The sequence below is a fragment of the Misgurnus anguillicaudatus genome, chromosome 21 (genome assembly GCF_027580225.2).
Source record: "Misgurnus anguillicaudatus chromosome 21, ASM2758022v2, whole genome shotgun sequence".
Lineage (NCBI taxonomy): Eukaryota > Metazoa > Chordata > Actinopteri > Cypriniformes > Cobitidae > Misgurnus > Misgurnus anguillicaudatus.
Window position 1 is genome coordinate 45,329,039 of NC_073357.2, and position 27,592 is coordinate 45,356,630.

At 37.8% G+C, this 27,592-nt stretch overlaps 1 protein-coding gene across 5 annotated transcripts in view; it reads right to left on the reverse strand.

The window, feature by feature from the left end:
* Nucleotides 1–711: 711 nt before the first annotated feature.
* The window catches only part of brsk2b (BR serine/threonine kinase 2b), a 148,686-nt gene continuing 121,805 nt past the window's right edge, over nt 712–27,592 (reverse strand). Inside the window, exons 10-20 of one of the 5 annotated variants that reach the window (XM_055209121.2) lie at nt 27,213–27,377; nt 26,229–26,326; nt 24,917–25,067; nt 24,306–24,359; nt 21,142–21,202; nt 18,776–19,442; nt 14,893–14,941; nt 12,400–12,523; nt 10,151–10,331; nt 9,405–9,494; nt 712–2,887 (exon numbers count right to left, since the gene is read on the reverse strand). In XM_055209121.2, the coding sequence (XP_055065096.1) occupies nt 2,685–2,887; nt 9,405–9,494; nt 10,151–10,331; nt 12,400–12,523; nt 14,893–14,941; nt 18,776–19,442; nt 21,142–21,202; nt 24,306–24,359; nt 24,917–25,067; nt 26,229–26,326; nt 27,213–27,377 (1,843 nt within the window). In that variant the 3' untranslated portion in view covers nt 712–2,684. The remainder of the gene's footprint in view (nt 2,888–9,404; nt 9,495–10,150; nt 10,332–12,399; nt 12,524–14,892; nt 14,942–18,775; nt 19,443–21,141; nt 21,203–24,305; nt 24,360–24,916; nt 25,068–26,228; nt 26,327–27,212; nt 27,378–27,592) is intronic. The other 4 variants (XM_055209140.2, XM_055209144.2, XM_055209131.2 and 1 more) reach the window with 4 other exon arrangements.

Here is a 27,592-nt window from a genome sequence, read left to right on the forward strand (position 1 = left end):
TTCTCTCCAGATAAAAGTTAAAATTTTGTTTGTCATAGTACCTAGACAACTTTTTAGTTCTCATTACCGAAACATGAGTTTGTAAATGCATATATTTAATGTAACATCATGTTGCGGTAATGATAATTTTTAATAATGATAATCTAAAAAATATAAATAATTCTAAAGGAAATATGTTTTAAATCCTCTAAAAATAATTGTTATAGTAAGTTCAGACCTTAATCTTATATGTGCAAAAAAATAAATAAATTGGCTTCAATAGCTTTTTAAAAAAATCTGATGCTGGACACCTTCTAAGTCTGGATTTCATGAGAATCAGCCATCTGAGGCCTTGCATTCTCTACTGATTTTATCCCACTGATAAATACATTTAAAACAAGTTAAAGTCAGGGTCCATGATCTCTGAAAGCCAATGTTGACATTTGAAATCACTTAAACAAACACGTCCCTACCCCAATAGAATCTGGACCTTCTTTTGATAGACCCGCCCCCCACATACGCAATCCATGCAATGATGTCGGATAGTAGACACACCCCTTAGTACTGATTGGCTACAATGGTGTTTTAGTAGTCGGCCCGACCTCTCTTTTCCAAAGTGTTTTTCCGATAACGTGCACTCCGCCTTTAATATTAATTGACCTACATTTCAGCCATTTTCTTGTTTCAGTATTTGTATTTTAAAGATGAACAATCAAAACACAAACACACATACAACGTTCCAAAGTCAATGGATTTATTTCCTTTGCACTGATTTTGTTCACAGTAGTTACAAGGGGATACATCAGCGGCGAGTCTATTTTTCCCGCTCCGTATTAATCAAATCTGTGATACATTACATCATCCAGCTGTGCTCCTTTTTCTCCCAAAGTACAAAATAGGAAAGACAACAATGTGTATTGCTTATTACATCTCCACTTATTCTCCACGCTGAATGTTCCCATAAATGACCATGTGTGTGAATTCCCCCTCAAAACAAAAGCTTGATAAGAGAAGAGCGAGAATGGGGCGGGAAATCGTTCGTGATAAAAGAGATGCGCAACTAAAAACTCAAGGTATGGTTGGAGTGGGTAGAGAGTCTGTTAAATCTGTCAATGAAAGATGAAGGGAGAGAAATATAACATCCACAACATCATGCAAATTAAAGCCGAATGTCGGACATGCAATACGAGAGATCGAGCCAGGAGCAGCAACATCCCCTTGATGTTTTTTAAGAAAGTAATTTGCTCAAAGTTGTCTATTTACAACATGTGATTTGAGCTTGTCCACCTGTTATACACGCACAATGAGATGAGTGACAAATATCAATACTTCATTATCCCTCGCACCCCCCCCCCCCCTAAAGACGCTAGTCTACATTCTTAAATTACCGGTAAATAATTTAACATATACTACAAGCTCTTTTATCTGGTCAAAGCCGGGAAAGAGTGCTTCATTCACAAAATCGGATAAGTGTTATCGTACACCAAATCCTTTAAACAATCTGACGAGTCGCCCTGACGATAAAATCTTCCCCACCCGGTTTTGTATATATAAATATCCCCCGGCTGAATAAATAAAAAAGACAATAACAGATAAATAAGTTACAAAAATTAGGGTAAAAGTTCTCTGAATCCCGCAGATGTTTCTCGAAGGCAAACAAAAAATAAATAAATAAAAATTGACATCATAAGTAACCCTTGAATACACAAGCGTAATTTCATTCAAAACTAACATTTCGTTAAACGCTACATGAGGAGAAAACAAAATGTTGCAACACAATTCGTCTAAGCAATGTCACCGATAGACATTTGTACATAAAGGAATATTTTCAGTCTGTACAACAGAATAGATCATTTTTAACTGTGATCCCCCTCCCTGTTATCCCAGTTCACAACCCACAGCAATGTTCTTCTCCCCATAATTTTTTCAAATAAGATCTCCAAATCTTACAGCAATGACACAAAGTCCATGAAATGTTTCATTTCTTCATTTCACAAAGAAAGACTACATTGAAAAGAATACAATCCAACAAGTCCTGAAGGGCAACTCCTCAAACGCATTATGATGTCCATAGTTCCAACTCCGTTCACCTGATCCTTTGCAGCAATATCCTGGTTTATAAATACTTGTGGCATAAGTGAGGGAGATAAAGGACAAGTAAAATAAAAAGACAGAAAGCTGGTGAAGATAGACTTAGCTTAATAGAAATTCATCATTTTAAGGTTTTAAGGCTTCACTCCAAATCCTTGTGTGGTTTGTAGCTGCAGAGGAAAGCAGTTTGAGGAGTAAGTTGGAACGGATCTTGTTGGCATTTGTTTAGATGCATCAGAATGAGGAGTTTCCCTCAGCGTCTACTGTAATGTGCCCTCCATCAATGTGCCATACAAGAATCTTGTGCAAGAGCAGGACATGGACTTTAACACGTTTTCTGGATAAGTCCTGGTAGCAGAAATAAATAAAGGCATCATAAAACAAACATAAAGAGACATCGAGCAAGAGAAATGCTTGGATTAAAAAAAACACATGTGCATGTTTTGGTGCGCCTTTTGTAAAGTGTCAAGTCAGTACATACAGTACTTCAATATTTCTATTTTGATATAAAACTCTGTTGCAGATTTCACGCTTAAAGCCGACACGAGTCCTTTCGTTATTCACCACGACTGGATTCTTTTGTATTATTTAAAAACTTAGTAATTCTCCTGGTTTTAAGGTTGTTCCTGTGTCCCAACTGATGGTGCCATCTTGGCTTTGTCTTGGCCAGATGGACATTTGGAGGCATTAGGTTCAGGGTCATGTCTCTTGCTGTTGGCAACATGCTTGGGCGTGCCGGGCGGATGGGACACCTGCCCATTCTTCTCGTCTGAAAAGAGCTGTTTAATTACGTCAAAGAAGTTACTCAATGGGCTGCCTGGGTGCACACATGGGGAAGAGGAGAAAAGGAGAGAGAGAGAGACAGAGAACAAACACATGAACAATGAGGATCACAGACGGGCCAAGGTGAGATGATGAGAGGCAGGACGAGACTGCATAAATTGGAGACAATAAGCCATGAATACACCGACACGCTCGGGGTTATTTCAGGGGAAGCGACAGCATACAGTACATCTGCAGGCATGTTGAAGTGTCTGACAGAACATTTCTGTATTGTTGAAAGATATTTTTGGTAGTGTGGTTAAGCAGTCTCCATTTAATCTGTGATCTCGACTGGATGAAATGGAAATAGTTGTGGCAGTGTCGATGCATTAGTCTGAATTGATGATGAGAATCAAGAAGATGGTTAGTGACTTTTGTTTTCAATTATTAGAAACTTCAAATTGTGTATACGGGTGATTCTCACGAAACCATTGAAACACCATGGCACTAATGATTTTAGCTTTAAAATGTGTAATTTAGTAACATTAAAAAGCATCAGAATTAACACAATACTGTGTTCTACCTTGCACAATGTGTGATTTCAACATAAGAATTTATAATTGTAAATTTGATCTCATTTTCTGCTGAAATTCTCATTACCGCAATGTGTCCGGCTGTGTTTGAACATGCGTTATGTTGTAATTTAATCAAATTAACACAAAAAATATAAAGAAAAAAAATAAATGGATGTTTTGCTAGACTACTTTAGATGACAGAAAAAATATTTACTGAATATTCATGTATAATAATAATGAAGAAAAATTAGGAAAATGATGTGTCCATGCCTGATGTTCTCATCCTCCGCAACAATTTTTGAGAACAGTTTAAGCACACATACAGAATTTTAATAAAGTTTTGAGTGACCAAGCACATGGACCAGTTACTTCAAGATGGCTACCAGGTAAGATATTTTTTTTACAGTTAATTTGAAATATTGTCTTGTCAGAATGCTTACACGACATTTTGATTATCATTACCGCAACAGATGCTTATTAAATGTTAATTTAATTAATAGAAGCAAAATACTTTGATTTTAAATGCATGTGCAGAATCTCCAAATTATGTTCTTTCAGGTTTGTCATGTCATTTTGAAAATATGTCAGTGTTGATGTTTGCTGACTGTTGCGGTAATGAGATTTTTTAGGACTAATTTTTTAAATTATGTTACAAAAAGTGTTAAATGATAAGTAAAAGTTTTTAAATTAATGTTCCCATTTACTCCAGACTTTGTTTTTCAATGTCTGGTGGGAAAAAAGTAAATTTAAGCAATTTTTACATTTTCATGCTTGACATTTTTAAAACCAAGTTTTCGTGAGAATCACCCATACACATAATTCAGGAATTTAGCACACATGTGATATATGCTATTAAATAGGGGTGTAAAATGCATATGTGACCATGGACCACAAAACCAGTCAGAAACTGAGTAAATATGCTTTTCATTGATGTATGGTTTTGTTAGGACAATATTTGGCCGTGATACAACTATTTAAAAATATGAATTCTGATGGTGCAAAAAATCCAAAATGTCCTTAGCAAAATATATTACTAATGATAAATCATTTTTGATATATTTACAGTATACAATTTACAAAAATCTTCATGGAACATGATCTTTACTTATTTATTACTATTATTATTATTGCATAAAAAGGTGATAATTTTGACCCATACAATGTATTGTTGGTCCAGGGTCACATATGACAATGCAAATTCACAGAATTTAAAAATTATTCATTATAACTGTAATAATTTGCAAAATGTGAAACCTGTTGTTTTGTTTTTGTCATTTGTGACCCCATCTGTGAAAACCCAGCTAAACTCTTATTTTTGTGTGATTTTCTGTTTTCTACATAAACGCATCTTACATAATGTAAATAACATTATGTGAAAATATAACCTTGGTATCTTTAATGTTGACTTGAGTAGGGTCATGTCAAACATTGAAATTAAAGTGAAATTAAAGATTAAAATCAAACTTTAATGCTCGTAATCTCATAAAAATTAGATTAGGAGACTTTAGTCTGGATCTCACAGACAGAGTCACATATTGCCATGGTGTCCCAGGGCTCCAGACTGCCACCAAATGGTGGCATTTTGCCCCCAAAATTTGAGAGTGTGCCACTGAATTTTACATCCAGTTTGACCACTTTTTTGTGATGTGACAATGAATTTGAAACAGCACACTACTTTCTGCATCTATAATTAAAGAATGTATTAGTAATACAGTGGAAATTAGTAGAAATGTGAATATTTGGTTGGTTAGCATGTTGATTTACAGTGTGTGCTCCTAAATTTTCTGGTTGCGCCCCTAAAATTTTCAGTTGGGGGCCACTGTGCTCCTAGTGAAAAAACATTAGTCTGGAGCCCTGTGTCCCTTTAGTTGCATTGTGTATTAATCATGAATTACATTGCTTCATTAACTAGGAACCGTGATTAAATCAATGCAAATATTTAATGCAAATATTTGCACCTGGGTGCATATACAGTATATCTGTGCTAGATTCACAAGTTGTGTTTTAAATCAAAGATGGTATAAAAATAAAAATGGTTTAAAATGTATTGGTACAATTTGTTGCACATTCTGAATACACCCGATGGTTACCTCAAAAAAGGATTATTACACCCCTAAATGACCCCAATACAGTCTTGCAGACCATCACCGCCCTCTTCCAATTTCATAAGTGACTGAGCAACGGTGGGCCACAAGACAGTTACATGGCAACTGACCGTGATCATCTGAAACAGATTGAAGCGCTAGAGAAGATTGCATTAGTTCCAAAGCTTGTCTCTCAACACAATCTGAGTTACTTCTCAACATCACGACAAAAAGCCCAAAACCGCCGGGTCCTACAAGACAGAGCGCTTTACAGCCGCCTAAGAGACTGTCAAAGAGCCATGACAGCTGTGGCAGCTTTGTGACACACGGGACACTACTTCAACTGTGAGCCATTACAAATCTTCATCCCTGTTCAGATTTATGCTGTTGTGTATATCATTACACATACAGAAAACTACTAATTTCAGAACGACCCTGGTGTCTTATGGGACATGTGAACCAGCTCTGGGATAAACATTGGATTTATGTCTGGCTCTAAAAAATACATCATAATTGTATCAGCTCCAATATCTTCAAGTAGCTTAATCCCACCAGGTTAGTGTAGACTGATTTGAACAAAATTCAAAGTGACATCATTAATATTTCATATATATGGTGGAAAGCTGATGTCACAAGTTTTCTTCAACAGTATACAGTATCATCACACCCTGTGTGTTTGTAAAGCCAGGAATCAGAGGCACTATAACTGAGCATACAGACATCCAGCCATGTCACAACTATAAAGACTATTTATACAGTTTGATATACAGTACGATGCACCAAAATAACTCAGCTGGTAGAGCATTGGACTTTAAAAATGACAGTCCAGTGTGTGTATATTCCTACAGAATCTGTAACAGTAAATCCACAGTATTTTAAAAAGACTTCACTGATGTTTTAAAACTGCATACTGTATTTATAGGGACCTACATAAGTAGGTCACTCAGAAATTCTCTCTCCTCATAATACAGTGTTTCTACAGATGATTATTTCTGCTGCAAAAGTCCTAAATGATCGACAAGAATAAAGAAATATAGATGAAAGACATGCTTATAAAAATTAGGAGCTCAGATGCAAAAGTCGCTAAATGCCACCTCGTATAATGTATTATGCATTCATCAAATACTTCAAATATTTCGTCAAATCCACTTAATCCCGGCCTCAGGTCATTCAGAAATACCGCTTTTTGGGCACAATCCAATAAACATCACATCCATTTTCAGCAAAGTCCTCTAAGTGCACAGAAGATGAACTGGAAGAGCGACCCTGCACGAAACAACCGTGGATCACAGCGCCCCTTAAAGGCGGGGTGCATGATCTCTGAATGCCAATATTGACATTTCGCCCCTACCCCAATATAATCTGGACCTTCTTTTGATAGACCCGCCCCACACATACGCAACCCAGGCAACGATGTTGGTTAGTAGACGCACCTTACTGCTGATTGGCTCCAAGTGTGTTTTGGTACAAGGCCCGACTCCCTTTTTCACACTCCTGTATTTTTTAAATCATGCACCCCGCCTTTAATGTGTGGTAAAAATATTTTTACATTCTGACTTTTATTTTTCCAATGCTTCTAGTTGCATCTTTAGTGATTTTGCAACTATTTGCTATATTTTGTGCAAAGGAGTGACATTTTTTTAGAAATGGAGGTTTTTGCCAAAAAAGTCTGCATGCACTTAGAGGGTTTTGCCGCAAAAGAGTCAAATTTGTTAAATACCAGTGAACTGAATAAAGTAAGATTTGTAAAAAAATAAGACATTTTAATAAATGACTAATAACCTTTTCATTGCCATTAAAGTGAAATTACTGAACCTAAACATAAGCCTGATAAAAAATGCTCACTTACAAGTAAACATGTCAGACGCACTTTAAAGGGACAGTTCACCCAAAAATGAAAACTCTGTCATCGTTCACTCTCCCCCGTGCTGTCACAAACCTGTATAAATTTCTTTGTTCTGATGAACACAAAGGAAGATATTTTGAGAAATGTTTGCAACCAAACCGATCGTGGACCCCATTCACTTCCATAGTATGAAAAAAATACTATGTAAATAAATGGGGTCCACGAACGGCCCGGCCACAAACATCTCTCAAAATATCTTCCAACAACATGAGAGTGAGTAAATGATGACAGAATTTTTATTTTTGGGTGAACTGTCCCTTTAATAACGAACTCTTCAAACGCTGAAATATTATCTTCAAAAAGAAAACTATGTTTCCTGATTTAACAGATGTCTGATGAAAGATTACAAAGATGCTTAACTCAATGAGGTGTTTCACCAAAGTGAAATTCAGATGCAACAATTGCCCCAAACATCAAGCATAATGATGCAACATTTAAATTACTGTATAAAACAACATGAATAAAATATGAAGCTTTATCAAAATTTTACCTATTGTCTTTCCAACTGAGAGCATGCACACACTCGCACGTGCACACCAACATACTGTCTCTCATATTTTAAGGGGTTCTGTGTATACGGTGAGTGCCACACATCTGACAGCGTGTGCATGACAAAGTGGTAGAAGAGATAAAATCGACCTCTTACCACCCTTTGAACGCTTTCCTGTCAAAGGAACATGACATGTTACTCTTAACCCGTCTGATCAAATGAAATATTTACCCTAAAATTACATTCTCAATGCACCCCATTGACTTTACAGTAATAAAATTAACCTCCTCGCGCAGATGTTTATTTTCTGCTCAAATTTTTTGCAAAAGAAAGCATGCTGGTGCTCAGTGCTGTGCACGCCTGCTCACGGTCAGTAAGGACACTCGCATGCCCATTCACTCAACAGCTGCAAACCTCACATCCGCCATGACCAAGAGCCGTGAGTGCAGTACGGGTGAAGGGCACAGCCAGAAGGTGGATATGGGTGTGATTGACAGGGTGATAGAATGGTACATCTTTATAGCTACAGTGGTAGTGAGTCACAATCCTGATAACAGCTCTCCATTAGGATCATATATTTATAAAAGACGATGGTATGTTTGGAAGTGCATAATACCATAATAATATCATATAAGACAAAAACTTTCAAGGGTGGTATTGTAAATGCATATCCAGCACATTGCATTGTGGGATACAGTACCCAGTGCCGAAACAATATGTCATTCAAGTTTTCTATGCATGCAGACGTGTACATACTACAGTATATACTACAAAAATAGTAATGCATAAGCAGCATGGTATTACGCTATTCCAAACCATCCTGTCTGTATTATACACTGATTTGGTTTTATGAATTGCATCCAGCAGAGGGAGCTGTACCAGGCTCTTCACCATGTGCAGAAACAGCCATAAGAAAAGACAGGCAGAGGATTTCTCTGTTCTCTCATTTCACCATCTCCAGCAGGAACCACAGTCTAGCCCATTAGATTTCTGCGGATAGTTTAAAGCCACATTTGCTTGGGACACAGGTTGCATTTTAATATCTGGAAATAATTTCTTGTAAACCGTATATTTCCAGAAGCATTAAGAAGTGTGAATGTGCCTTCCGCATGCACTTTTAGAGATATGTGAGTGTGTGTGACTGCTAATGAGAGTGTGTGCATGTGTGCCTTGCAATGCAGTTCTGTGCGATGTTCTGCCATAAGGTCAAATACGTACTTCTAGCACCTTTAACACAAATCAAATTTAGCAGTACTTTGGATTTGTCTCATTCAATCCTTTTAAAGAGATACATGTTAATGATGAAATGATTTTCTATTTCACTATTTCAATCCTAGAAAGACTTATTTGACCTTGACGGGTGTGTACACCGTTTAGTGCTCTGCAAGGGTGGGCTAGGCTTCATGCATGTTTAGGATGCTGTGTAGGAGGGCAGAAAGAGAGAGAGGGAAACAAGAAAGAGAGACAGGTAGAGAAAAAGAGAGAGAGGGAAAGCAGTGGAGTGATTGGCTACTCACCAGGCAGCTGCTGAACACCAGGCTGGTCATGTGAACTTAACAACTGGGCCTGAATCGTCTCCACCACCCGTTTGAAGCGCCGACTGGGACCTGCAAAGGACACAAAAACACACACACAAGCCTCTTTAAATGTTGTGTAGTGAACATAAGATTTGTGTCTTTTGAAATGAATGTACATTTATGCTGATATATCCTGGTTTAATTAATTAATAAAATAATTTGGATAATGGTGTTTTTGTGGTGGATCCAGCCCAGGGTTGACTTTATGGCTCACACACTTTAAAATGTGCAACTTTAAAGAACCCAATCACTATTTTGAGAGAGCAAAAATGAAGAGAGAGAGAATGAAACAGAGAAAAAAGGAGAGGGAGAGAGAGAATGAAATAGAGAGACAGAGAGAGGGGGGTTCAGGTTTGCAGTAATGGCACCAGCAGCCTGTGGGATCTTTTTGGGTTGTCCTTTAAGACACAGCAGGTTGAAAACGCATAGTGATTACCAGGAGGCCACTTTTGGTTAATTTTTTTCCATTACACCCCTAAGCACTTCTATTTTAAGCTTCTTCACAAGAGAGGGGGAGTAATGGAGGAGAGGACCACTGGAAAAAAACTCACCACAAAGAGAGACAAAGTTCAACATCATCAACTTCTCTCTCTATCACTAACACACACCCACCAGTTCTGTGTGTTTCTATTGGCTGCCACAGAATTATGACATCACGATGGAATTCTCACTGTCGGCATGGTTACCTGAGAGCAGTGTGAAAGTGACAGAGTAGATGCCGTTCTCCTTGGTGGCAGCCGTGCTTTCGGTGTAGGTGATGTCCACCTGGAACTTCACTGGTTTTTGGAACACGGTTGGGCCAGCCGTCGACTTGTATTCCGCCCGGAAACTCGTCTGAGAGATCACGCTGTGGCTGAGGCTGGGAATTGAGAGAAACAGAAGAGACATAAAAAATATGCCAATCATCCGGTTAAAATGCAGCCCATACCTGCCTATACTAGAGTTATCAGCAAATATACACAGTTTTTTACACTATTGTTCTTTGCATAGACAGCAGATCGTTTTAGTTACAGTCGCTTAAGCGTCGTTCACTCTAATGGAAACGTTTTTTTTACAGCAATGGCAAATCATGGAGCCTCTCAAGAGTTCCCAAGGTACATCGTGCATATTTTTGCATAAAACGTATGAGTGGAGTGTTTTTGGCACTGTGATTTTGCTGGTTAGTTAAATAAATGCAATAAATTAATACATAACTTGTATTAATAAAATGCATATATTAATACATACAGGGATTAATAATAATTGAAAATGATGAAGATGGCATCTCCCATCAGATGTTCAGATTAATAACAAAAAGAAAACGACACTAAGCCAGGGGTAGGCTGTTATTATAATTTACAAGTAAATTTAATGAAGAAGTACCTTGTGAGTCTTTTTTAAATCTTGTTCTTTCTATATTTATAAATCAAAAAATCAAAAAGGCACAAGATATACAGCACACAGTCAAATGTACATTATAAAAATGCATAGACATTATAAGCTTACAAACTCACAGTGTGATGCATTTTAAAGCTTTTAAGTAATTGCAGGCAGTGTAAAGCATGTTAACAAGGTACATACCAGCAGCTGAACATACTAATCTTCCCATATTAGTGGATTTTATTTGTCAAAAAAACATTTATTATAGAACTACATAAAATACATTTTGGTGTGATATATAAATATTGCAATTCAATGCATTTCTTGACTATTAATTAAAAATCACAGCTCTTTCTAACTCAGTGTATTTTAAAGCAACACTATGTAGTTTTTTTACCTTTAAATAATGTCTCTAAAATTATTTCAGTGATAAAACAACTTTTAACTGGACAAATTGTACTGTTGCTGCAACCTGAGCAGCCTCCTAGCTGCTTAAAGCACACTCTGAAAGTGGCGGTGGAGGGTAGAGCACACAGCCCCGCCCCTCCACCTGCCTGCAGAAGAGTGTCTGATACCAGGCACTGTTGTGCTTTTCAACCACATGGGGGAGCTGTAAGTCATTTTTACATGGAAACTACATAGTGTTGCTTTAATGCTCACTATGAGCTTCCAGGAACTAACTGAAATCTCCATGAATCTGGTGACGGCCAAGCTTTTTGGACTTATGCTCCGTTTACACCAGCCGCATCTGAGGAGTCAAATTGGCATCTACCGCACCTAGTTTGCCGCTTGAACAGTTTGAATGCATTTGCGAGTCTAGAGCAAAATAAACGCACGGAAAAAGTGTCAAAGGCGAAATCCGCTTCTTGAGGGAGGGGCAAGTGCTATGCGGTTGTCTGTTTGCATGATGGCTGGTGTTGATTGTGCATTTATCGAGAGAGTTACCGGTTTGTATTTGGTCACGTTACTATAGAATAGTTGAAAAAACGGTGGGGCTGCCGCCACAGCAGCAAGCAGGCTCCTGATTGGTTAACGCGGTGCGAAAATCCACCAAAGTTAAAATTCTTCAACTCGGGTGTCAGCCACAACGAGCAGCATTCGTGTGTACCGCGCCAGACGCTCAATTCCCGCGAACTAGACGGAATCGCATCTACCGCGCCGCGCTAAACGCCTCACTCGCACCACGAGACCTCCAGACGTCTTCACATTGACTTAACATTGAAATCACTCATGCTAGACGCCTCTACCGTGGCTGGTGTGAACGCAGCATTAAGTTGGCAGAACTCTGATAAACATATAAAGAGTTTTGTTGCAAAACGAGATAAATCCATTTTTTAACGTTTTTGTCAAAACATGTTTATTATTATGTTATTATTTTGTTTTATGGTGCTACTTAGCTGTATTTTTTAAGTTATGAAGGTTTAAATCAAAACAAACCAACTGCAGTTGCATTGAAATTAATTGGAATGCACAACCAAAAAATGAGATTTCTGAACAATTAAAAAAACGGTGGTTATCTTATTTTGCAACGAAACTCTTCATATGCAGTACACTCACAAACTCATTGGAGACTTACTGAGAGAAAGGCGTGAACAATATCTGCTTTTATGGAGCTCAGAGGCTTGTCTCGAATCACCACGAAGATCTGCTCCTCCTTTTCAAGGTTGATAAAGTTTCCAAACCAAGATTTTTTGGCAAGTCTATGGAGAATGACAAGTGGTTGTTAATGAAAGAACGCAACACACAAAAACTTTATTGAAGTCACATACTATGTATGAACCAAGTGTGCAGTGCAGTATGTGTCTGAGAAGGGTTTCCATAAGTCTTTAAAACAGACTATTTTTCCTTTTGGTTTCTCCAGTAGTGAAAAACAGTTGACAAAACTTCAGACGATTCAGAAATAAGTTAAGTTTCAAAAATGATACTTCACAGAATAGTGTAACCATAACTGTGGAGCTTCTCCCCTGACAGTGGTTGGCAAAAATAAATAAAGCATTTCAGGAATACACTCGCTGACATTTCCAGAGCGCTCGGGCTGAATTTTTTCACACGCCGAAATACAGAACAATGAACGCTGACAAGATGAGAGTTAGTAAGCTGTCAGTGTCAGTGGATACTTTTGGACATAGCAGGAAATGAAAACATCACTTATGACTGTGTGGAAATAAGTGCGCTGCCAAACTATTCAGAATAAAACTTGCACTGTTGTTAATGCAACGAAAACATGAACAGCAATTATTACAATTAAATTAACGCTTTTTAATTGATTCTATTTGAATTTGAAATTCAGATGTACAGCAGATTGAGTATAGAAGGTATGCATTGACATCACTTTCCACTTGACCACGCCGGTGCTCGCCTGTTGACTGGCAAAACATTCAATAAAATGGCTGGTTTTCATAGCGGCTGCTGAGAAAACGGCAGTAAAACTGACTTTTATCAGCTTAAATTGTATTTAGTTGGCCTTACCAGTAACCCTAACAACTTGCCAAACAACCAGTAGTCTGTGGACATTGGCATATGACCAGACATAGCTTTTTCTGACAAAACTTTGCAATTACACAGAATAAGAGTATTCATTGGTGTATTTTTATAGGATTTTTTTATCCCAAAATTTGACATACCTGACATATGGCTACCGCTACTGATTTACTTCTCCTTTAAATGTTTTTTGCAGTCTGGAAAAAGACACAACTAATCTTCCCATTTTAGACACGTTTTTCACGCTATGCTAATGCTGTCGCTCAGACTTTTTGCCACTCAGTGGGCGTAACCGCAGTCACTTTCGCCAAAGGTGACGTCACGTGCACACCCTCTATTGATCAACTAGATTAATATATTGCCCGTACCAGCCTGATCTCACAAGAATTCATACATATTTTATGAGTTGGCCAATTTGTACGAAGTGAATCGTACAAAAACATACTATTATTAGGGGTGCGACGAGTTTGTTAATAATGTTGCTTAATGTAACTTGGTTTTGATACTTTATTTAAACCAATTATCATTGCATCTTCATTATGATGTCATTTTAAAGGCTATTGCTCACTTGGGTCTATTTTAATTACCCAAAAATAACAAATTACTTCATTATCAGTTAGCAAAATAATTGTTAGGGCAAGTCCTTGATTAGTTAAAACATTTAAAAATAATGTGATTTCAGTTTCTTATTCATTTATTTAATCATTGAAGATTTCTTAAAAAGTGTAAAAATATTGTCTCGTCTCGTGAACCCAATCTCGTGTCTCGTCTCGCGGATTGAGTGTCTCGTCACACCCCTAACTATTATCATAAAAAACAATAATAAAACCCCACCTCTAACCCTTTTGGCACAGGAGCAAAAGCAAATCGTACAAAAAATATGGTTGTACGAATTAATACGAATTAGCCATCTTGTAAAATACAAACAAATTGCCATGACAGGAGAATCCAGCATTAGTTCATGCTTCTGAAGGCCTGTAACTGGAAGACCAATACTGGCTCATTTCTCAACTCTGCTTTAAATCTTTGGGATTTATAAGAGTCACTGCCTATCTAGGACATCTCTGAGTCAACACTAACTCACGATGAATAATAATAAAAAATAAACTTAAGAAACAAGAGGAAAAGACTCCAAAAAATGTTTTGTACCCAAGTGCTGTTCTACGTGGCTGTGAAGTGGAAATAAAACACTGAATTATTCATGAGGAACTATTCACTGATAATGTCTTCAGCCTCAAAGTAGGCTAATGGGGCCTGGAACAATGTTTGGACCACCACATTAACTTTAACTGTTGAATTTTCATAGCTCTTTTAGACTCGTAATAAAAAACGTAATTTAGAGAAAAAGCAAGTTCAAAGAGCGAGAATTAAGCATCTTAATTACACAAGCTTTAATTGAATGTTTGTGGTTTAACTCTAAACAGTGCAGGTTAATACAAAAAGTAATGCATTTAGCCTCACGCACACAGAGAATAACAAGTATTGTAATTTAGTCATAATTGAGTAATATTTTAATGGCCCCTGCACTTTTTCAAATTGAATAAACAGAAAACAAATTTAGCTGATCATGAAAATGACAAATACTTACTCAGGGGAAGACTCTGGTGTTAGGCTGGACATTTCCTCTTGTGTGGGAACTGGAGAAAGACAAAGCGGATAGTATACATTACATCATACTTTATAACCAGAAAGATTAGACAGGATGGCAATGCTGATTAACCATGGCTAAATACTGCAAACCTACAGAGATTAAGAGTAATTCAACTCCTGCTATCAGCTCATCTGAGCCTCTTCCCAGTAGATGAGGAAAAGAAGAACAGCTGGAGGTGAGGGATGCTATATTCATGAACTGCAGCATTCATTGTCATTAGGTGTATCATCAGATATAGCTGATAATGGAGTATTAGACAGCATATTACCCCCCCCCCCCAAATCAGTCCGAATACTGTCTGGTAAGAGGGCATCATCAAATGAAAACTGCAATAAAAGGTATTAGCAATCATCAAACTAACACCTAAAAGCTTTCTAGTATGGGGAGCCAATTCTGCCATATTCATAAATAAATAAATACATAAATAAATATACAAGGAAATGTAAAAAAACAAAAATACAGAAATAAATAAAGAAATATATATACATGGAAATGTAAAAAAACAAAAATAAATGAGTATTTATACCTGTATTTCTTTATTTATGTATAATTGTATTTTTTCACACTATTATTTATTTATTTATTCATTTATTTATACATTTATTTATTTTTACTTTTATTTATTTTCACATTTATTTATGTATAAATGTATTTATGTCTACACGTATTTATTTATACATTTATATATTTCTATATATATTTATTTCCACATTTATTTATTTATACATTTATTTATTTCTTCTTTTCTTCGTCTGTATGCTAATGAGGGGGGCGTGTTTTACCTCAGACTTAGCAATCGATCTCTGAGTGCCAGTGCTGAAGCTTTGAGGCCACAGTGACACCTGGTGGTGTGAAAAGCGAACAAAGTTGCACATGGAGTGAATGACTTGGAGATGTGTAATATCCAAAACCTTATTTCAAGTTTTAAATCATTTTGTGTCACCATAACTGTGTATATATAGGGTCACTATACATAGCATACATACTGTACTCAGTACATGGCCGTAAATCGCCATCCGGTCGTGATTTCTAAAATGTCTTGGCACACATAAATATCAAAATGCACGTTATCAACATATCTGATGACAGACCCTTGTAAGTGGACAGTATGCTCCAGGGCATTTACATTAAATGTTATTAATAGTGCATAATTTCACGCGTTTCCATATTAAAGTGTCCACTTACAGGGGTCTGTCATCGGATGTGTTGGGAGCGTGCGTGTTGGTGTTTGTGTGTGCCAGGACATTTTGGAGGTCACGGCCGGATGGCGATTTGCGGCCGTGTCCTGGGTGCAGTGCGTGTGCTATGTATAGTGACCCTATATATACACAGTTATGGTGACACAAAATGATTTAAAACTTGAAATAAGGTTTTGGATATTGCACATCTCCAAGTCATTCACTCCATGTGCAACTTTGTTCGCTTTTCACACCACCAGGTGTCACTGTGGCCTCAAGGCTTCAGCACTGGCACTCAGAGATCGATTGCTAAGTCTGAGGTAAAACACGCCCCCCTTATTAGCATACAGACGAAGAAAAGAAGAAATAAATAAATGTATAAATAAATAAATGTGGAAATAAATATATATAGAAATATATAAATGTATAAATAAATACGTGTAGACATAAATACATTTATACATAAATAAATGTGAAAATAAATAAAAGTAAAAATAAATAAATGTATAAATAAATGAATAAATAAATAAATAATAGTGTGAAAAAATACAATTATACATAAATAAAGAAATACAGGTATAAATACTCATTTATTTTTGTTTTTTTACATTTCCATGTATATATATTTCTTTATTTATTTCTGTATTTTTGTTTTTTTACATTTCCTTGTATATTTATTTATGTATTTATTTATTTATGAATATGGCAGAATTGGCTCCCCATATCTAGATGCCACAGGCTGTGATGCATTAGTTTCCCCCTGTTCTTGGATATCACTGTTGTAGTGGCATACATAACAAGGTTTTATTGCTAACGGATTCCCTGTAGTACTCATGGGGTAGGGGTTGGGTTAGGTAAAATGTGTATAAAATGTAATGCAAATATGATTATGCTGTCTCTTTAAATTAACAATCATATCCCAAAACATATCATAATTACAGGCTATTATATAATTTCATATTGACTGTAAAATTCTCATGACCGAATTGGCGCCAATGGGTTTCCCATTGAAAGCAATAAAGTACCATGCACATCAAAAAACCAATGGCAATAGGGTGACGCTGAGGGGTGCTAAGATATACAGTACTGTGCAAAAGTCTTAGGCCACCATGCTACCATTAGATTTGTTGTTTTTGCAATTGTAGAGTGATCATATATAATTATTTCTCAGTATATTTATTAGAATATAACCAGAAAATACAGGAAATCTGTATGTAGTATTAAAAACAGTATAAAAGTATAAGCTGAAGTGTCAAATATTTAGTGTAAACTCCCCTTCCACTTGAACAATAGCATGAAACTGCAGGATCTCTTAAACCTAAATAAAATTAAATCCTAATTTCTAATTCTAATCGAATGCCTTCAGGACTTCAGTCTCCTCAAAAAACTCAAGATGTGTTTCGTGCCAAGAGAGGTCACACTAAATACTGACTGATGCCTGAAGAAAACATTTAGTTCTGAAAATTGTTTTGTTTTTAATTTTGAGTACATATTTCCTGTATTTTCTGTTTGTATCTTTATAAAAAGAGTAAAAAATAAATATGGATGGACATTAAAACTTTGCTAAAACAACAAAGCTGCTGGTGGTGGCCTAAGACTTTTGCACAGTACTGTAAATGTATGATAAGTTGGGAGTATAAACAGTATAAACTTCTTTCTGAGAGCTTGGGAAATTTAGTCATTTAATATGATCGATAACAGGTGTCATATTGAACCAGACATGGCTTTCCAGCTTATATAGAAATGGCCCTTAAAAAGAAGAGTATAGATGAAAATCAATCATGTGACCTTTTACGTCATGCCGCCATCTTGAGTACCTGACAAGCATTAGCTAGCTTGCTACGATTTACGGATTTCTTATCTTTTACTGATTTATGATTCTTACGGATACAGGAAAGGGCTACGAAAGACAACATTTCGCACCTCGACTGTCATAAAAAGAAATGCTACTTTAAAAAAATATCTTGGTTAGGGTGTGATGCCTACTCAATCCCTGATGCGGTTTTCCAGCCGCTGTCCGCTGCTACCGAACTACCACTAACACTATTTTTACAACACTAAGGCGGCACGACACCACATGAAACCCCGCTCGAAGCATCACCTGGATCTCTACACATGAACGCAAGCACTGAGAACATTGTTTGTGTGCACAGCGTTTCCTAAAAAGAAAGGTTTTCAACAACTGACAAAGTATCATGTTGTGCCGGGCCTTCTTAGTGTTGTAAAAATAGCTATTTGGATGCTCACAACATATTGAAGGCATAGTTTCTAGTTCTTTTGCGACCACATCAGGTACTCAAAATGGCGGAAGACAAGTGAGTGACGTCAGCTGATATTCATGTATATATTTTTATATTAGAACATAGAGAAATTGAAATAATACCAAGAACAGGAATGTAACATGCATACAGAATTTGCTGTAGTACCATGAAATGTACCTTAGTATTACAGTACATACTTAAAAAATATTGTAGTTGGATCATTATAATTAAAAAGCTATATTAAAAGAATTTACCAAATCTAAGCTATTGTCATAAGTCTCCCAATAACCAAGCCAACAGGGTGACAGTTGCAAGAAAACCAAAATTCCAAAGGTGTATAAATAGAGAAATAACCTTGCCAGAAACCAGCACTGTCGATACCTTGTAGTTTCCTGCGATGGAAGCGTGGCGAGCCAAGGAAGCTGTTCTTAATGGAGTTGAGGCGTGTCCTCCAGGGCAAGCCTCCAATAGAGGGGCTTGGGGGTGGCGTGGGGCTGGGGGTCCCGGCTGGGCTCTCCTTAGGTGTGTGCACCGGTGTCCCTTTTGGAGTCGGCAGCGGGCTACCCCTGGGAGAGGGGTGGGGCGTAACCTGTATGGTGGGGATAGATTTGCCGTTGTGGTCAGTCCCGGCCAGCGGGTGAAGATGGTGAAGCCGGATGGGCGAAAGGGGAGAAAGGGGAACGGAGAGTTTGGGTGGCACCGTTAAAGGTGGCCGCCGCACCTTGGGGCTGCTGGGTATTGGTGGTGGGAGGGGTTGGCAAGGCGTGGAAGGCGTAGAAGGTTCGGACTTGGCCGACGACGGCGTGGCCGTTGTGTGAGGCAGCGGGTTGGACCTGGTGGCCTGCAGCGGCTTGTCTGCAACTTTGGGCTTGGCTGGTAGGGTCTGAGTTTTGCTGTTGGGCTGAAGGGCACCTGTCTTTGGTTGAAAGGTTTTTGGGGAGTGCGGGCCTGTGCCGTTAAACCGTGACACAGGAGCATGGGTGGGGCTGTTGTTTGGGGAATAAGTGAGTTCTGCCGATTGCGGGGGGACGGCGAATCGACGCATGGGCTGTAAGAGCGCATGCATCGAGCCAGCAGAATAAAAAGAGCCAACGCAGCCCATATACACAACACACGGCCCCATAGTTATCAGGCATTGCAACGCAGACACACACACCAACACCAGACATGAAAGGATAATGAACAAGGCACCGTGGATGAGAGGTGAGGGAGGAAATGCAGAAAGAAAGAAAAAAACATGCCATTAGCATAACCAGCCAAGAGGCAACAAGACAGTGGAAATAAAATGTTCAGCATTACCGGTGTTCTCAAAGCAAAATCAGCAACAGAAATTGGAAATAAAGCATTGGGTTGTTGTTGGGAGAAAAAAGATGCTGTCAGCAGTGACTAAGCAAGCGGGAAATCTTTTAAAAGGACGCTATTGTCAGAATGCCTCATTATAAAATAGTTGGAGCACTACTATTTTTTGTAAAATATTACATTTAACGTGACACAACTCACAATACTGAGTCAATGTACAGACAATTTTTTTAAAGAGTTTTTCAAGACAATAGCGCCACACTATCAAAATGGCGAGTGAAAATAAGTGCAAACCGACAACAGAGCATAGACTACAATGCTGCTGATTGAGGTATGACATGAGGATGCTGTGGACACTGATAAAATTCCCATCCTTTGACAGAGGAGGCTAAAAAATTGGGTCAGATCCAATAAGGGCGACTAATTGTGAAGAGTGTGATTACAATCATTGAAGTGGAACCTCATCAAGCATTTTGTAAAACATTGCAAAGAAAAACAATCAGGCGGTAACCAGCAGCCATACAGTGGGTATAAAGATTTCTATGAAGGCAATAAAAGGGATTTTTAAAGCTCATTTGTACCGCAGGGAAGATTTCTCTATGATAAACCTTTAAGTCTTTGTCTGAGCAGTAAAACTAATCTCAAATGAGCTATATCAAGCAGTTATTCACAGGCTAATTCAAATGACTTCCACCAAATCTGTTCTCTACAAGAACCATTTTCAACAATCAAAGGGCGACAATCTGAAATTCTGAAAATATAGAACATTTGAAACTAAAGAAGATTTGATCAGGAATCCTGAAGGCACGTCCTTGATGTGTCTCAAGGAAGGCATTTTGGGAAGTCTTAGAAGTGGATTTGTAATCGGCTATCCTCTTTAAACAAGTCAACTGTAAAAGCTGGCCACATCCAGAGCTCCACTGTCAGTAAGGAACCAGGGATTTTCAAGGGATTTCAACAAGCCAGGCTTCAAATATTTCAAGGAAACAAGCTTGTGAATTGGGCATTGATTAGCAGTAATTATGCGAAGCATTGCAGAGTGATTGGACTGGTAGTAATAGCGATGGATCGGTATGGGCAGCGGTTTAGCTGAATTATTAGAGCTTACGGATGATACACTCTACAATCTGCAGGCTTATAATTAACATGAATGCTCTACCATGCATTACTTCACTTAGAAAGCAATGAAGCTGGCTTTAATATGAAAAACAAGAGCTTTTCATTGGATTACATGTTCTATGCATTTATTATGAATGCATACTAAATGTTTGTAGATCACAGAAATCATAGACAAGGAGACGTGGTGACCCGAGTTTCTCATAAAAACATTCTGTACTTAGATGCCACACAAGTTTATCTACAAAACAACTGGCTACGGATTGTAGCCAGGATTGAAACAAACTTTCAGAGTAAATAAATTGAATATTTATAGATGAGGAGGGGCTTACCCGAGGACTGCTGAGGGGGCTGGTGGACAGACCAGAAGACGCTCCACTGATGGACCGAGACCTAGAGTTACACAACATACATTCATTCATACTCATAGTAAAGAATAGTAACTCGATAATGCATTTTTGCCAAAATTAGTACTGTGTGTCGTACACTGTCAAAAACAAAGGTACAAAAGATGTCACTGGGATATATATCCTTATATATACCACGTACCTTATGTTTCTTTGAAGTACCAATCTGTACCTTTGAGGTACTAATTTGCACTCTTTAGGTACAAAGATGCACTTTTAGGGACGGTTCAAATTTTGCGTCTAAAACCGCGCGGAAAACACGACCGTCGGTTGGTTCTTGTCTCATGACCTGCGATGCGCTTGCGCATTCTGAAAAGTTGTATTTTCCTTAACTCGATGCGGTGCGGACGCACCTGGAAAAAACAAGCGTGTTGCACCACGTGCGCGTCGCGGCCGCGTCACTTCCATTATGAGCGTTGTTGTTTGTTATCAGTAATAAACTACTCTAAAAGGACTCTATTGTTATAGATTCTTTGCGCAAGTTTATCGGAAGTTACGTGTGTGCCACAAAAGCCATTTGTTTATGTTGTTACAGCTGAAAAAATCTATAAGTCTTTTTGTTCATTGTGTTATTTGTATCTATTACACAGCACTCTAAAATGTTTGATTCTGATTGGCCAGTCGCCACATGTTATTCCGAAATAACAACCAACTAAAACTAATAACATACGGCTGCAAATCATTTTGACAGGTACAGTTTCATATTACACAAAAATTAGACATATTTAGACATATTAGACATATTTATATTTAATTGTCAAAATGATCTCCATGTTATAGTCTTCACATTGTTCCATGTCCGTACCACAGACTTTCTTTTTCGTGTCAGTTTCACGTATTGGTTACTCAATTTTTTTCCTATCTTCTTACTATTGTTGCTTGGGTTTGGGGTTAGAGCGACTTTCTGTTACATGAAATTACATCCTAACCCAAACCCAACTTTAATCCTAATGTCAGGCGACAATAGGCTTTATGCCCAGCTGCACCCCCTCCCGAACTTCAGCCAGCTCCCCGTCCCCCGTCCGCCATTATTGGACAAACTGATCAATCCAGGTGTGTCTGATTATTGTTGTTGTGACTACTGAGGTCAGGCACACCTGGATGACTCAGCCCGTCCAACAATGGCAGACAGGAAACAAGGAGCCGGCCGACGCCCAGGAAGCAGTGCAGCTGGGCACAAAGCCCACTGTTTAAAAATCCGGAAAAAAGTATAAACCAAAATTATAGTGACATCCTATCCCGAACCCCAAATCTAACCCCAAACGACAATGGGCTAAAAATAGGAAAAACAATTGAGTAACCAATACGTGAAACTGACACGGAAAAGAAAATCTGTGGTACGGACACAAAAAAATGCGGAGATCTGTGACAATGACACGGATAAATAAGCAAAATATTCAGTGACTTTAACATAGAACTTTGTGAGATCATGTTGGAAATTAAATATAAATATGTCTTTTAATAACATATATGACATTTATAAATGTATTTCATATTTACAAATTATTAAACCAAATACTGTGTTTGTGACATTTGTGACACTGCGCATTGGGTCCTGATCACACTGTCGGGGCTTATTTCTGTGATAAGATCTGCTGCCTATACATTATCCCTCAAATAATAGGCATTTGAGTTGCAAATGAGTTACTAATAATACTCTATATTAGCAATTAATCAATATACATAATTACTGTATGTTTCATAAGCATGTGTAATCTCATCACAACCCATTTTGTACAAACCTTACATTTTCTGATTTCACTGTGTATTAGATAATGAACTTCGGTGGTTAAGGGCAAGAAATGATTAGGAGTTAATTGACCATGGACGCAATGAGTTTTGCCATTGAAGCAAATTGAAACAGTAAATCACCCTTAAAGGTGTCAACATTCAGACTCCAGAAAGGGTTTGTTCCATAAACTGATCAACTGCATTTGCAAATGCTACTACTTAGATAAAAATCATGCGACGGTCATAAATTGTCTATGATCATTCAAGCATAGAAATAAACACCAAAAAATATAACGGCTGATTCAGTTAAATGCTGATATTCGTTATATGGCTCCTGCGTTCAGCTAATAATCTTGTACTGTGGCAACAGAACACAGTGTCAGTGAGAGAGTTTGTTATAAGAGTAATAAATGAATAGAGCATAAAGCGGTTAATGGACAGTCACTAGAGGTTAGGCAATAACTATATACAGTACAGTAAGAGAAAATAATTGTACCTTTTTAAAAAAAAAGGTACAGTATTTGTAAAGCCTATTTGTAGTGCATCATTAAAATTTAAGGCACGAGGGAAAAAGAGACTACTGGTTGTAAAAACGCGGTAAAAAAAAAAATGTGTACAAAAGATGCAGGGGAGCTTTTGAGATATGTTTTACCCATTCAATTTATTCTGAATTTCTAAATGTATATATCAAAAATCTTCATGTAATGGTCTATTATCCATTCACTAAACCACAAAACATTCATTGAATTAAAATAAAAAGTGAGAAAAATATTCAAGGCATGTTTAAATTATTTGGGTGGCGGACTGAACCCGCTCTGCATGCGTGTCTTCAAGCAAATTAATTCAAAATTATGGCTGGACTGTGAATTCTCCAAACTGTTAAATCAAGGCCGAAGAAAAACATGCCTGAACATATGAACACAAACAACCTGATATCCACTGTCTCTTACCTAAGCGCACACATCACTGAAGACAAACAAACAATAAAGGTTGATGGGGAAAGAGGGATAAAGCAGAAGAAACTAACAATTTGGGATGTACCAAGGGACAAAAATGCCAGACATCAAACGAAACATGAAAGGCAAAATAAGGAAGATAAGATGCTTTTGATGTGTGAAGAAGGAGCCAGAGGGCTGCGGCTTTACCAAAACAGAGGGGCCAAACTGAGAGGAAAAAGTCTTATTTACTGTACAAATATGACCTCTACTTTTTTAAGTTCCCTATCAAACAAGCAAAGCTCTCAAGATTTTATATGAGATTGAAAAGGCCAGTGCTCTTTCTGGCAAGTATAGGTTTAAAGTATTAAAAACCCCACTGCATCTTCAGATGAGAAAACAGAGCATGGCGGTGGATTATACCTCTCTTCCTTGCTTTGCAGTATGGGGTTGGCATCTGAGATATCCAAGCTTTTACTGAAAACAGATTTACTACAGTAAGAGAGAGTAAAGATAAAAGAGTAAACGTAGTAGAAATTTTACAAATGTAGTAGTCATGGAGTTGAACCAAAGCATCTACACAGGGAAAGGACAAAGGGTTGATGAAATGGATCACGATGGACATGGAAAAATGAAAGAGAATTTTTGGCAACACATGCCAAAGATACAGGAAGATAATGAAGCGCACATTAGCAATTTCCATACTGTGCCAAATATGAGAATCACCATATGGCACATTAAGCTAAGAATAGGAACCAAAAATATTTTGCCAACTAAAAAAATCACTGTTTTCCCAGAATTAAATGAGCTAAATGATTTCGTTTTTTAGTCTTTATGAGCAATTTTAAGTGTTTTTTTTTTTTTTTTAGAACAACTGGTATGCAACTTGTAAGTTTTCTTTTTTTTGACAAACATTGTCTTTTTTCCCATCAAAGTTTCCATAAAATCCGTCCTAGCACAATTCCAGTGAACTATGGCACTCAGTTCTCTGATTATAGGATTTTGTGACGATTACATGAGAGATATTATTGTACCTCTGTCCGTGTTGTGCCATGTCAATGGCTCGTCTCACAGGAACAGGAGAACCGCCCTCGGTCACACTCAGCACCTCCATAGATTTGCGCTCTGGCCTCCTCTTGTTGTGCCTTGTCAAGAGCGGAGAGTCCACTCGCTTCCTGGGAGGATCTTGGAAGAACAAGTATCAGAATAAATGAATCATTCATCCCGAACACACAGCTCATTAAACCCATCCTGTTTAGAAAATATCTTTCATTCTGCTGATGTATCTACGGCTTGCTGGGGAAAAATCCAGCTTGGTAGAGGTGTTTTATAACACGATAGCTGGTCTCTAAATGGACCAGTTTGAAATCACAGTTAACTAGATTTGCATTAAGAAATCATTTTAAAGGATTAGTCAATTTTCTTAAAAAAAAAAATCCAGATCATTTACACACCTCCATGTCATCCAAAATGTTGATGTCTTTCTTTGTTTAGTCGAGAAGAAATTATGTTTTTTGAGGAAAGCATTCCAGGATTTTTCTTACTTTAATGGACACTAAACAGTTTTAATGCAGTTTAAAATTGCAGTTTCAAAGGACTCTAAACGATCACAAACGAGGCATAAGGGTCTTATCTAGCGAAACGATTATCATTTTTGGTAAGAAAAACAACAAATATGCACCCCCAAACCACAACCTCTCGTCCTCCTCTGGCTGTGTGACAAGCCAGCGCGACCTCACGCAATTGCGCAGCGACACAGAAAGGTCACGTGTTACATATATGAAACGCATGTTTGCAGACCATTTTAAACAATAAACTGACACAAAGGCATTAATTAATATCATTCGACATACAACAATGTCGGAACGGTCCTCTTTCTTCACACTTGTAAACACTGGGGCGTAGTTTCACAAACATCATCCGTGACCTCTTGATGTGATGATGCATTACATGAGGTCGCGCTGCCGGGTCACAGGACCGGAGGAAGACGACAAGTTGTGGTTTAAAAGTGCATATTATTTTTTGACAATCATTTTGCTAGATAAGACCCTTATGCCTCGTTTGAGATTGTTTAGAGTCCTTTGAAACTGCGATTTAAACTACATTAAAACTGTTTAGTGTTGAGGTCCATTAAAGTCCACTAAAATGGAAAAAATCCTGGAATGTTTTCCTCAAAAAACATAATTTCTTCTCGACTGAACAAAGAAAAACATCAACATTTTTGATGACATGGTGGTGAGTAAATTATCTGGATTTTTTTTTAAGAAAATAGACTAATCCTTTAAGCTGTTAATACACAATAGGTTACAAAATTATAATCGATAACATAAAAAATACTCTTCTTACCAACTTCATTTCTGGGTGGTAGATTCTGATCCTCATGGCTGGGATATCTCTCCTTACGATCCAACAGAAGAAAGTAGATCATCTTTTCCTGGTTGTCACTGAAAAATTAATATCATTAGGGCAAGGGAGAGCAAAACCTGTGTGTGGTCAATACAGGTTTCCAATCTACTACAGTTTCAGTGCTCTACAATAATCCTTAGTTTAAGCCAAGTAATTCAATTAGTTTAAGAGCATTAAGCATCTTATTTTCAGAAAGCTAAAAACATCTTACAGAGATCACAGGATATCGTTCAATTCATTACCAAAACACAAAGACACAAAATATCCAACAAGAGTCAGGGTGAGTTTAAAAGTCTTAATAATCTGGCAATGCTAAGCCTTGTATTGAGTGTCTTTGGCCCAGACCACACGGTGTGAAGTAAGTATAACTTATCCACGCTGCAGGCATCATCTAAATTGCGTTTAAATGCTGGGCAAAGAAGAGATGGAGGCTGAGATGTTTTGGAACAGAACAACCAGGCCATCTATCAGGCGGACTAACGAAGTGATCGCACACAGTGGAGCATGCAGGCGGTAATTGTGTGAGTACGGAGATGATAGATGAGCCAATGGGCTTCTCTAACAACCTGAAGCCAAGATTCTATACTGTAATGTGTGTTTACTAACGCTAAAAAAGAAGAATGTACACATATACGATGTCTCGAAGCAAACACTGTCAAGCTTGTTTAATTATGGGCAAAACAATATTTGGCAAAAACTGGAAAAACTGAGGTGAGGTGAATGCAGCCCTGTTCCCAGCTGGTATAAAGATCTGTCTCGGGTGATCCGATCATAAGCGGTCCGTTGAGAAACATCCTTGTTTACACCTGGTAGTAACAAACGTCTCAAATTCGCCTCCTGTGACTACTTATGATGGGAATTTGTTAAAAGAATGGTTTAAATGCATCACTTACTGTCACCATTTACACTTTCTTAGTTACTCACTCGTCTGACAGCAGGTCTTTCATCAGTTTGTTTTTGTCTCTGAAACAGCCCAGCGAGTGCATGCTTTCCAGCACGTCTGGGTCGATGTCCTCGGTGGAGGGTAGCATGCGAATCGCCACTTTCCTTGGCACCGGCTGTTCTGGTTCTGGCTCGTTTTTCCCTCCTCTGTGAAAAGATCCATACAGAAGATCAGAACAGTCTGAAAAAAATCTAGTGTTTATTTTTCATTGGTTGAGCACGGAGTGTAATACCCCATGGGCGTGTATTGGGATCCTTGCTGGTTTTATAATTCCCATCATGACAAATACAAAAAGTTTGATACCAGAGGAATGGGGTGTTAAAATTATATATATATATATATATATATATATATACTAGTT